General features: G+C 58.5%; 1 protein-coding gene across 2 annotated transcripts in view; it reads left to right on the plus strand.

Annotated features, from left to right (window-relative positions):
* The window catches only part of DNAH17 (dynein axonemal heavy chain 17), a 110,712-nt gene that overhangs the window by 51,287 nt on the left and 46,834 nt on the right, over positions 1 to 12,591 (plus strand). For both annotated transcript variants that reach the window (XR_011522838.1, XM_008524885.2), the window contains exons 39-48: positions 137 to 275; positions 453 to 680; positions 1,137 to 1,274; positions 2,541 to 2,673; positions 4,583 to 4,710; positions 5,420 to 5,568; positions 9,430 to 9,712; positions 9,806 to 9,979; positions 10,190 to 10,397; positions 10,582 to 10,747. Coding sequence is in view for 1 of the 2 variants with exons in the window: in XM_008524885.2 (XP_008523107.2) it covers positions 137 to 275; positions 453 to 680; positions 1,137 to 1,274; positions 2,541 to 2,673; positions 4,583 to 4,710; positions 5,420 to 5,568; positions 9,430 to 9,712; positions 9,806 to 9,979; positions 10,190 to 10,397; positions 10,582 to 10,747 (1,746 nt within the window). In the remaining variant the exon portion in view is untranslated. The remainder of the gene's footprint in view (positions 1 to 136; positions 276 to 452; positions 681 to 1,136; positions 1,275 to 2,540; positions 2,674 to 4,582; positions 4,711 to 5,419; positions 5,569 to 9,429; positions 9,713 to 9,805; positions 9,980 to 10,189; positions 10,398 to 10,581; positions 10,748 to 12,591) is intronic.

Genomic DNA, 12,591 nt, shown 5'->3' on the forward strand with positions numbered 1-12,591 from the left:
TCCGACACCTGGCCCTAGAATCTTGACCAGTGATGGTGTGGGCCTCCTGGCAGAGGTGTGCACCTAGCTGAGGAGGGGCAGGTGGGGCGTGGGAGGAAGAGGAAGGAGCCCAGGCAGACCCCGCTATCTCCCCCAGGCCCTGTGCTATGGTGGTCCCCGACTTTGAGCTGATATGCGAGATCATGCTGGTGGCCGAGGGCTTTCTGGAAGCCCGCCTGCTGGCCAGGAAGTTCATCACACTCTACACCTTGTGCAAAGAGCTGCTCTCGAAGCAGGTGTGTAGACAGTGTCCTGGGGCCCACAGGGTGGGGCGGGACAACATTAAAGACTCCGTTGACCCAGACTGGCTTCCACACTGGCCCGGTGAAGCCTCCACACGTGCCAGTAGCGCCCCCCACTGGCCAGTGTGAGAAGGCGTGCTCACGGCCGTGCACCCGACGCTCTGCCCACAGGATCATTATGACTGGGGCTTGCGAGCCATCAAGTCCGTGCTGGTGGTGGCTGGCTCCCTGAAGAGGGGCGACCCCAGCCGGGCAGAGGACCAGGTGCTCATGAGGGCACTGAGGGACTTCAACATCCCCAAGATCGTGACCGACGACCTGCCCGTGTTCATGGGGCTGATCGGGGACCTCTTCCCAGCCCTGGACGTGCCTCGGAAACGGGACCTGAACTTTGAAAAGGTAGGTTCTGCAGGACCTCGAGTCCAGCCTGGAAGCCCAGCCGCACCAGGGCCTCCCGCCTGCCAAGGACGGCTCTTTCCATCACGTGTCGGGTTGGTACCTCAGAGTCAGGGGCAGCATTGGGGTAGGTGGCCACGTCTGCCAGCCAGCGATGGACACACACGCACGGCTCCCTCTGCTACGAGAAACACCCTGAGCCCACAGGCCGCCTCACCAGCCCTGGCCAGCCCTGTCTCAACACTAGGGAGTTGAGCAAGGAACCCAAGGGGGCTTGGGGCAAACCCAGCCCCTGCACGGAGGTCTCAGTAGCGTCAATGGCAGGACCTGCAAACATCCACGCCGGAGGGCCGCCATTTTCTTCTGGCATGTTCCGCTAGGCAGGAAGCTCCCCTACCCAGAAAGGCCACCTGGTCCTTGCACCACAGGCTCAGGCCCCGTCCTGCATGTCCCCCCCAGATCATCAAGCAGAGCGTTGTGGAGCTCAAGCTGCAGGCAGAGGACAGCTTCGTGCTGAAGGTCGTGCAGCTGGAGGAGCTGTTGCAGGTCCGGCACTCCGTGTTCGTCATCGGGAACGCAGGCAGCGGCAAGTCTCAGGCACGCCACCCTCGCGGCCGCGCCCTGGGCCTCCTCGAAGGGCCCTGCATGGTTCCAGCACAGTGGTCCCCACCCCAGGGGCCCCAGCCCAGTGCATCCGGGGCTCGAAAGGTGTCGTGGGCCAGGAAGGAAGCTGTGGGAGGGTAGAGGAGGAGGCGAGGAGCGGCCATGGGACGCTGGTCCACTGATGAGGCCCTGCTCCTCCTCGGTTCTCTGATCTTCCTGCTCCTTCCCTCTCGACACCAGTCACTTGCCTTCCTGCGGCCAGCTCCCTGCCCTCCTGGCCCCGCCTGCCTCCCTGCACCAGCCCCCCATCCGCCAACCTCCTGTCCCCTGCCATTGCCCGGGGCATGGTGAAAAGCAGGGCGTGGTGGCCAATGTCACTAATATCTGTAACACCGGAAAATTCTAAACCAGCCAAGAGTTCAGCTAGACGCCCACAGGATAGACTGTTATGCTATTCTTAAAGGTCATTTCCCAAGACTAGTAACCTTGGGACGCTCACAGCAAGTTATTTTTTAAAAGGCAGAAACCGTATGAACACAATTTTCTAAAAAAAAAAAATATATATATATATGTATATCTGTCTGTTTACACACATATACATATGAAACATCCTCAAATGTCCTTAAAAGCCCTTTCATCTGGGTGGAGGAATTATGGGTCATTTTTTTCTCTTAATTTGTTTTTCTTTTTTTTTTTTAAAGTTCCGGTTTTTTTTTCTTTTTTGGTGAGAAAGATTGGCCCCGAGCTAACATCTGTTGCCAAGCTTCCTCTTTCTTTTTTCTCCCCAAAGCCCCAGTACATAGCTGTATATCCTAGTTGTGAGTCATTCCAGTTCTTCTATGCGGGTTGCTGCCACAACATGGCTTGATGAGCGGTGCACAGGTCCATGCCCAGGATCCGAGCCCGTGAACCCCGGGCCATCGAAGCAGAGCACATGAACTTAACCACTCCGCCACAGGGCCAGCCCCCTCTTAGTTTGTTTTTCGATGAGCACATTTTACTTTTATCATCAGGAAACTCATGAAAATTGTCCCAGGTCTTAGCGTGGTCTCCAGGCAAGCGGCTTTGCCGTCTGCAGATGAGAAGGTTTACAGCTCACTTCCTGTCACCCGGGTCGTTGTTAGGGGGACAAACTCACCAGTGTGTCATCAAAGCAAAACAGACCAGAGCAGGGATTCTGCCTGTGGTTCGCACGAGGGGCCCCTCCCACGTGTGGATGGCGCCCCAGCAGCCCCCGTGAACGCCTCCGCCTCCACGCAGGTCCTCAGGTCGCTCAACAAGACCTATCAGAACCTGAAGAGGAAGCCGGTCGCCGTGGACCTGGACCCCAAGGCCGTCACCTGCGACGAGCTCTTTGGCATCATCAACCCGGCGACCAGGGAATGGAAAGACGGTACTGGAGCGCTGGCCCCAGGGGCCGAGCAGGGCGTGGGGTCCCCAGGCATCACACCCGGGCCCACTTGATTCTGGTCACTCGGCCGTGCTCCATGCTGTGAACGTGTGAGACTTTCCCGCGTGCCTGGCGAGGCCCCTGAGAAAGACCCTCAGCAGGCCTGGGGCGGGGCAGCACACACACACACACACACACACACACACACGGCGCACGATGACGGTGCTTATGAAAGCTGTGAGAACATGGATCCCCACCCCCAGGTTGGGAGGAATTGGAAGCCACAAGGACTTGGGATGCTTGAGCATCAGCGGTCCTGCCCTGAGCAGGCCAAGGGGAAGGGGCCCCCTCCCCGAGGCGGTTGGGAGGCGAGCCTGGAAAGCAGGCTTGAGCCTGGTTGTGGCGGCCCCGGAGCCGTGGGGTGCTGGGAAAGGAGTTTCTCCAAGGAAGGGGTTTGACGGGGTTTGCACTTTGTAGAGAGAACTCAGGGGACACTGGAGGAGGGGCTGGAGAGGCTGGGGGTGCGGACAGGGGTCGGGAGGTTCGGGGCGCCCAAGACACAGTCCAGGTGGATAGATGGGCACTGAGGAGGATGGAAGAGGCAGGGCACATGGCTCCAGGGGGATGCTGCCCACACTCACCCCGTCAGAGCCTCCGTGCGTCCCCCTCCTAGACTGGAACCCAGAGGGGGCTCTGCTCCTGCGTCCTGCCTCAAGAGGCCTCCCCAGCCCCTACTCCTTCTCTACCCCTTGCCCTGCTTTCTCTTCGTGGCTTGGTCACCCTTCCTGTCATGTGACATGTCTATATCTGCATCTGTATCTTTCGTTTCTCCCCCACTAGAATGCACTTCCATGGAGGTTGGCAGGGGCTCTGATTGTTCCCAAGTCCCCTGCTCCGAGCCTGACACATTGAGAGTGCTCAGCAGACCTTTGTTGAATGAAGGAAGGAAGGAAGGAAGGAATGGAAGGGTAGAGTGCCGAGTGTGGGTCATGTTCCACGTAGGGGTGCTGAACCTCAAAGAACTGAACAAGACTGGAGTGGGGGCAGGCCTTGGCAGGGTCAGAGGAGGGCAAAGGGCAGGGCCTGGGGTGCGGACATAAAAGAGGGTCCTCAGGGTCAAGGACAAGGGTGGGAAATGAGCCCATGGCCTCCTGTGTGAGGGCCTCTGCTGTCCCTCTGAAGCAGGGACAGGCCACCTCCAGGAGAGAGAGGCCAGGGTCAGGCCCAGTGGGGACTGAAGGGGACAAGGTTGGTCTCAGCCTCCGTGGCCTCAGAGAGCACTTCAGAGAGCACCTGGTCTGCTGTTGGCTGCTTGCAAGTCTGCTCATTCAACCAGCCTGCTCACTCACACCAGTGCTGCTCACTCACACCAGCCTGCTCACACCAGCCCTGCTCACTCACACCAGCCTGCTCACACAGGCCTGCTCACTCACACCAGCCCTGCTCACTCACACCAGTGCTGATCACTCACACCAGCCTGCTCACACCAGCCCTGCTCACTCACACCAGCCTGCTCACACAGGCCTGCTCACTCACACCAGCCCTGCTCACTCACACCAGCCCTGCTCATTCACACTAACCTGCTCTAACCAGCCCTGCTCACTCACACCAGCCCTGCTGGCTCACACCAGCCTGCTAACACCAGCCCTGCTCACTCACACCAGTGCTGATCACTCACACGAGCCTGCTCACACCAGCCCTGCTCACTCACACCAGCCCTGCTCACTCACACCAGTGCTGATCACTCACACCAGCCTGCTCACACCAGCCCTGCTCACTCACACCAGCCCTGCTGGCTCACACCAGCCCTGCTCACTCACACCAGCCCTGCTCACTCTCACCAGCCTGCTCACACCAGCCCTGCTCACTCACACCAGCCCTGCTCGCTCACACCAGCTGTGCTCTCTCTTAGGCCTTTTCTCCACCATAATGCGGGACCTGGCCAACATCACTCACGATGGCCCCAAGTGGATCGTCCTGGATGGGGACATAGACCCCATGTGGATTGAATCTCTCAACACTGTCATGGATGACAACAAGGTTCGAAGGACTCCTGGATTCCAGAGCTAACCCCAAAACCACAATAACTGGGGGGAGCTCGAGGGAAATGCCACACTTCACCACCTGCCACACATGACAGACAGAACCTGCCGTAGACTGGGACTTGGCGGGGGGGGGGGGTCTGTCTGGAACTCTGCGCAAAAAATTATGAACAGGGCAAGTCCCCGGTCACGAGATGTGCTCCTCATATGACGCCCTGTCCTGTGTGCCCTGTCTTAGGTATTTTCCAGCAGCAGCAGCATGGGTAAAGGGTGCAAATGTGGAAAGCATCCTTGTCTAATTGACATATGGCATAACGTGGAAAGGATAGCTAATATCCTAGAAGGCAGAAACAGCATTCAGAATTATCTAGAAGTAACTTAAGAAAAGGGTTCTCAGTCAGGTGGAGGGAACTCAGGAATTCCCGGGGAAGGGGAGGGGTCACGGTTAGAAAAAGCAGATTTACTATCACAGGGAAGTCCTACCTGGTGCACCCGTCTGGAAGCCTCTCGCATTGTCCCGGGGTGGGTGGGGGCACTGGCATCAGGGACGGCTGAGAAACGCCGGGTTGGGGGAAGCTGGTCAGCTGTGGGGCGTGGGTGCGGGCTCCCTGGCTCCCTCCTCCTGGTTCTGAGAGGCATCGTGTGACGCACCATCAGGACGACAGCCACGTGCCGCTGAAAACTCACAGGCCAGTCTCCCTTCCCAGGTCCTCACCCTGGCCAGCAACGAGCGGATCCCCCTGAACCGCACCATGAGGCTGGTGTTCGAGATCAGCCACCTGAGGACAGCCACCCCGGCCACCGTCTCCAGAGCTGGCATCCTCTACATCAACCCTGCTGACCTAGGCTGGAACCCGTGAGTGGGATTTTAGTTCTCCTGCTCCAAACTGTGGCAGAGAAAGACGAGGTGCAGAGGGACACCTGCATGCGTTCATTCATTCATTCATTCATGCGATAAGTACCGTGTGCTGGGCCCTCCCCAGGCACCAGGGTCATGGTGGCGAAAGGATGAGGGACAGACGTGTAAATAAGTGATGCGAATGCACAGTGAGGCTCCAACATGGCAGCCAATGAAAGGGAAGGTTGCACCAAGGGTAAGGGGGGAGGGGCGAAGCCTGTCTTGGAGACAGGAAGTCTTCCTGGAGGAGTTGACACCTGAGAGGAGAGGGAAGTTTCCAGGTGGACAAAAACTGGGGGGAGCACTCCAGGCGGGAACCAGCCTTTACAGGGACGTGGGGGGCGAGAGCGTGAGGTTCCCAGGGCCAGGCAGTGGTCGGGTTTCCTGGATGGAGCGTGAAGCGCGAGGATGCTCTTGGTAGGAAATGTGAGGATGCTGGACCAGCTGCAGGGCCAGTATACAGGGGCCCTTTCTGCCGTGAAGAGGAGAGCTGCTCATGCCGGTGGGCAGTGGGTGGTCTCCGGGGATGGGGAGGGAGGACGGATGGATGTTTGCGATGGTTGAAATCTTGAGAAATGGAAGACTTCGCTCTGAAGGCACGTGCTCCTGCTTGACACAAGGCTGGTCACTGACAGAGCGCGTGCCAGGACAGGGAGCCTCACCCTTCCGCATCTTGAGTAGGAATCCTGGTGCAGCATTCCAGGGCCGACAGGCTCAGGAGAAATGCCTTGGCTGCAGGCGGTTCATTCCTTCATTCATCCAACTTGTACTTTCTGTGCACCTACTGTGTGTCCGGCCCTAGGAAATTCCATGCAGGGGGACTAGATTCTCCAGGAGAGCTGCGGAGAATGGCAAGAGAAGTCTGGAAACCAAGACCGTGTTGAGAGGAAGAGAAATGCATGGGGGATTCCAGAAGTATCAGCCCCAAAGGCAGAAGGGAGATGGCGTCCCACATACCCCGGGAGGAAAAAGCTTCCGGAGGACGGTGGGGTCGAGAGGGTCACATCCAGAGGGTCCAGGAGCCAAGGACAGAAAAGCTGCCACTGGACTTGCAGCTGGAAGCCCATGGGTGGCACAGGATGGAGAACTTCTTGGCGTGATGGGGCAGAAGCCAGGTGGCGGTTCATTGGGGAGGAACTGGGAGGAGGCACTAGAAATGCAGCTCTTTCTGGAAATGAGTCTTGTAGCAGCTGGGGCGACGAGAAGGAAAGTTTGTTTTTTCAGGATGAGGGTGATGTTGGAGCATGGGGAGCAGGCACGGGTGTTTCCAGGGGCGGGCAAGTGTGTGGGCGGAGAGAGGGAGGAGGTGCAGGGGTTCCTGCGTGATGAGCCTCTCAGCCTCCACAGTGGGAAGTGAGACCAAGTGCCGGAACATGGCAAGGCCAGGGTCTGAGATGGGCACCTGAGCACAGTGGCCTCTGCAGGGACAGGACGGGGGGCTGGCCTGACCTACAGGGGGCTGAAGGGCCATGGAGACCCAGCAGTGCTGTGTCACCTTCTCTAGCAACATTGTTGTCCCACTTCTGTCAGTGTCCTGTGGCTGCTGTGACAAAGGACCACAAACTGGGTGGCTTCCAAAATGGAAGTTTATTCTCTCCCAGTTCCGGAGGCCAGAAGTCCGAGATCAAGGTGTGGGCAGGGCTGGTCGCTCTGGAGGCCCTGCGGGAGCATCTGTTCCAGCCTCTCTCCCAGCTTCTGGTGGCTGCCGGTGACCCTGGGTGTCCCTTGGCTTGTAGGCACCTCACTCTAGTCACATGGCCGTCTTCTCCGTGTCTCAGCCCATCTTCTCTCTGCGCGTGCCTCTGTGTCCCAACTTCCCCCTTCTAAGGACCAGTCATTGGATTAGGGCCCACCCTAATCCAGGATGCCTTCATCTCCAGGTCCTTAATTTGATCACATGTGCTAAGACCCATTTTCCAAATAAGGTCACATCCACAGGTCCCGGGTGGACATGTCTTTTGCGGGGGCCCCCATTCTGCCCACTACACAACGTTTGAGAGTTTTCAGGGTGGGCAGCAGACAAGGCAAGAGACCAGAAACACAGTCTGCGTGGCAGCTGTTAGAGGCAGGGATGAGAAGGGGCCGGGCTGGAGGGGCGCGCTGGGGACGCCCGGCAGGGTGGAGAAGAGAGAGCCAGCAGGTAAGCCTGTATAGGCAGAGGTGGGAACCCGAGACACGCCCTTCAGCCAGGAGCAGTTCTTGGGGCCCCCAGAGGGGTGATCAAGAAGACGAGCGCCTCTTTGTGGGGGACGAGGGAGGCCCGAGTTTTGCTGGAGGAGAGAAGTGAAGAGTCTGAGAGACGGACCAGCACCAGCCCAGAGGGAGAGCTGTGCTCCCGCTCCCGCAGGTGGCTGCCGGGCAGCAGTGACTCAGGCGGCGAGATGGTGGAAGAACTCATCCTGGGGGGAAGTGAAGCGAGGATCCAGGGCCTGACGGGTCCCAGCTGCCTGGGGGCAGGGCCAGGAGCCCGCCTCAGCACCGGCAGGGAAGCCGACTCATCCTCCGTGTGTCTCTCCGGGCTCAAGTTTCAAATCAAAGCCGGCATGCGCATTTGCATGCACCAAATGACTCCAACCAAGGCAAAATTAAAATTTGACACAACCGCCTTGAAAACAGAAGGCAAACGCTGCAGTCTATGTATAGACTTGCAAATTGGTCTCTATTCTGAAGAGCCACTGTCTTTGGAATCCAGCTCCCGACTGGCCCGGCGCTGGGGCCCATGTTTTGCGTGCAGACATGGATTGTCTAAAGGCCTGATGGGTTTTCCTGGATGATCCAGGGTGCAGTGGGGCAGAGGGTTGGAGCTCTCGTGTCTCTGTCTGATGGCGGGGCAGTAAGAAGCAGTGCTTCCCGTGCCTGAGCTCCAGCTGGCTCACTCGCAGACACAAGGGCGCGCCTGTCGGCTGGGCGGCCAGGAGAGCTGTTCGGTGACGTGAGCTTCCTGCTTATGCTCCCATCCTGGAAATGACGGCTCCTCGACTGGCGAGGGAGCAGGCGCTCTGCATGCTTTTAGGGGATACTTACTTAGCACTCGCTGTGGACCACGCTCCCTTCCACGGGCTTTGTAAATATCAGCCCAGGCAGTCCCCTGAAATGGGAGTTATTACCTTCACTCCCATTTACAGATGGGAAATCTGGGACCCCGACATGTTGAGTAACTTGCCTAAGGCCACTGCTGGCCAAGTAGAGCCCATTACAAACCCAGGCAGCAGGGCTCCAGGGTCCACACCCTTGTCGTTGTGGTGGACCGCCTCTATGCCACCCACTCCAGAGGTGGCTGTGTGCCAGACAACCCACCATGGCTCCTCAGGATTGCCTGCTGCATGGGTTTGGACTCTTCCACTGAACCTGACAAATTCAACTCAAACTCACTGAAGCACACAAAAAAAGTCTATTGGCTCAATTCACCGGGGCATTCATCAGGCATGGCTGGATCCAGGAGTCCAGATGGTGTAATAAGATATCCCTGCTCTTCTCTCCTTTCTCTTCCCTTCCCATCCTTTCTCTCCCTGCCCCCCACCAGATATTGTCATGAAACCTTTCTCTCCTCTCTCCTCCTATACTCAGCTCTCCTGCCCTCAATATTAGCTTCATTTGAGGCAGCAAAGATGGCTCCCAGTTGTTGTAGGCTTACAGCACCCCCGCAGCTAGAATCCCAGAGAACGAGCACACCCCCAGGATCCTCATGAGACCCTCCTAAGGTCTGTGACTGGCCTCATCGCCAGGCGGGAGCACCAGAATGATGTAGAGGCACCAGGAGGTGTACACTAACGAGAGGGACGTGGTGGCCCCGTCACCGGCGCCTCCCGTCTCCCCCAGGGTGGTGAGCAGCTGGATTGAGAGGCGCAAGGTGCAGTCGGAGAAGGCCAACCTGATGATCCTCTTCGACAAGTACCTGCCCACGTGCCTAGACAAGCTGCGCTTTGGGTTCAAGAAGATCACGCCGGTGCCCGAGGTCACGGTCGTCCAGATGATCCTGTACCTGCTCGAGTGCCTGCTCACGGAGAAGAACGCGCCGCCCGACTCCCCCAAGGAGCTCTACGAGCTCTACTTCGTGTTCGCCTGCTTCTGGGCCTTCGGCGGCGCCATGTTCCAGGACCAGGTGAGCGGCCGCGGCCGAGGGGACCCAGCCGCCGGGAACGGGCCTCTCGACCTCCTCTAGCTGGGCCCTGGCTTCGTTTTTGTTTTCTAACAGCTCATAGATTATCGAGTCGAGTTCAGCAGATGGTGGATCAACGAGTTTAAAACGATCAAGTTCCCCTCGCAGGGGACCATCTTTGACTACTACATAGACCCTGACACCAAAAAGTTCCTGCCGTGGACGGACAAAGTGCCCGCCTTCGAGCTGGACCCCGACGTCCCACTGCAGGTAACCTCCCCAGAGTGGGGACCATTTACTGACCATTTGGGAGCAAGACTCGGTGCCCCAGCCCACGCTTCCTGATGGAATGTCCAAGTGCAAACGATTTTCAACAGTGGGACCTTTTCAGTAAACCTGGGGATTTAACAAACCCCAAGACCTCTGTTGGGGTCTGCAAGAAGTCAGCAGGAGGAAACGCTGTCCCTGCCCTCCCCCCAGGCCTCTCTGGTGCACACCATCGAGACCATCCGCATCCGCTACTTCATGGACTTACTCATGGAGAAGTCGTGGCCGGTGATGCTGGTGGGGAATGCGGGCACGGGCAAGTCGGTGCTGATGGGAGACAAGCTGGACAGCCTGGACAGCGACAGCTACCTGGTGCAGGCTGTGCCCTTCAACTTCTACACCACCTCAGCCATGCTGCAGGGTGAGGCCAGGGCCGGGGCTGGAAGCAAGGATGTGTGTCGGGGGGCCAGGGCTGGGAGAAGGGATGCGGGGGTGGGGGTCAGGGCCAGGAGCAGGGGTGCGGGGGGCCCGAGGCTGGGAGCAGGGGGCTCTGGGCCCCCCGGCGTCTATCCGGCACAGCATGGCCAACCTGCTCCCTCCTCTAGGGGTTCTGGAGAAGCCGCTGGAGAAGAAGTCAGGGAGGAACTATGGGCCACCAGGCACCAAGAAGCTAATCTACTTCATCGACGACATGAACATGCCGGAGGTGGACAAGTACGGGACGGTGGCCCCCCACACACTCATCCGGCAGCACATGGACCATGGGCACTGGTAAGTGAGTGGGGGTGGGGCTGAGGTGAGGGGCAGGGCTTCAGGGGCCAGGAGGGGGCCACAGGGCTGCCCGGGGGTCCATCAGGGTCTCCTCTCCTCATCCATTCCACAGACAAGCCCTGGGCGTCTGCTAGGCCCCAGGCTGGCAGCTGTTCCCAGAGCTCCCACGGAGCAGCACAGACACAGACAGGTCCCTCCTCCATCGAGGTGTCCATCTGGTGGAGGAGGCAGAGAGGTGCAGTTAGAGTGAAGGGAGAGCTCTCAGGGAAGACCCCCAGGGTGGTCAGGGAGGAGCCCACTGCTGGCTCAGAGACACTCCTGGGGTGGCCGCACTGCAGCTGCGAGCAGGTGGCTGAGGTGGGACTGGCCGTGCAAGCTTGAAGGGAGAGGGTCCTGGGCAGAGAAACGCCACGTGCACCGGCCCTGGGGCAGGAGGGAGGATGGCACGTGGAGGAGCCAAAGGAGGCCAGCGTGGCTGGAGGGTGATGGCTAGAGGGTGGGGCGCCCAGGGCAGCTGCAGCCGGACCCCAGGACCCATGGGCCACTGGGCAGGGGACAGGCTTTCTCCCCAGGGCAACAGAAAGCCAAGGGTGGCAGGTTGAAGTTTGCAGTTTGGAAAGATCAGAACATTTAGTGCGGTTACAATAAGCGTCTCTTGAAATATCTGGCAAGTGGCCTGGGTACGCCTGGGGGTTCTCAAAGTAAAGGAACCTGAGAAATCCCTTCAGAAGTCAGTCAGAGGATGCTCAGAGTCTGCCCCTTACTGCCAAGAAACAGAGGCACCAAGGGGTGGTCGCCTCCTCTCGGTCCCAGCCCCAAGGAGCGGCAGAGCTGGATGTCAGGCCCATGATCGTCTGACTCCATCGCCTGCCTTTCCCCCGCTACCCGGCGCCCGCTCACAGCGCTAGCGGGCTGTGGGAACCCGCACGGACAGCAGAAAAGCGAGGGCGAGCTGCGGGGAGGTGACAGCCGGGCCAAGAGCGACACCCTGAGCGGGGCCTGGAGAGAGCTCCACGTCTTTGAGGAGCTGATAGTGGTGTGGGATGGCCAGGGCCGAGAACACGTGCTGAGGGGAGGAGGCAGGAGGGGAAGACAGGAGAGAGACTGTGAGGGCCGCCCATGTCCCCTCAAGGAGGCGCCACTGTGAGGCCCGGGAAGCCCCCAGTTCCACGCCCTCAGAGTGGGTTCATCGGGTCACGCATTCCTGCAGAATTTGCTAAACTGAGATATTTTGTATTCTTTTCTTTCAAAAGGGCCCTCAGAGTCAGGAGGCTTCAGCCCTGGGTCCACACCTGCCCGAGTTTATCCTGAAGGATCTGTAGGAGGGGGAGGCATAGTCAGATGTGAAAGATCCCTCTAGAATATCAGAGAAAGGTGGCCCCACGACCAACAGGGAAGGGTGGGCTGCTCAGTGGCTCTGTCAGCAAGTGTGGAAGGAACAGCAGCTCCGAACACCAGCTGGCACGTAGACGAGGGTGCGGCCCCTGTGGAGTGCAGACCCACAAGCGAAAGGAGAGAGTAGGAGGTCGGCAGAAGAAAACCGAGGAGAAGGTCTCCGTGACCTGCAGAGGGAAGGCCTTCTTAACACAAGTTTCCGAAGCAGAAAGTAGAGGCCAAAACAGGACTACTTTGATTTACATAGAAATTAAGGACTTTTGTTCTCAAGAGACACCAGGGGCAAACCTACACACAGAGTTTACAGAATGGGAGTAATGCTTGCAGTGTCTAAAACTGACAGTGGAGGATTATCTGGAGTGGTCAAGGAATTCCTGTAAAGCTGCAAGAACAGGCAGCAACCCCCAACGGGAACAAATGCATCATGGGGGAAAACCCAAAAGGTCAAG

The sequence above is a fragment of the Equus przewalskii genome, chromosome 10, assembly GCF_037783145.1.
Source record: "Equus przewalskii isolate Varuska chromosome 10, EquPr2, whole genome shotgun sequence".
Classification (NCBI taxonomy): Eukaryota; Metazoa; Chordata; class Mammalia; order Perissodactyla; family Equidae; genus Equus; species Equus przewalskii.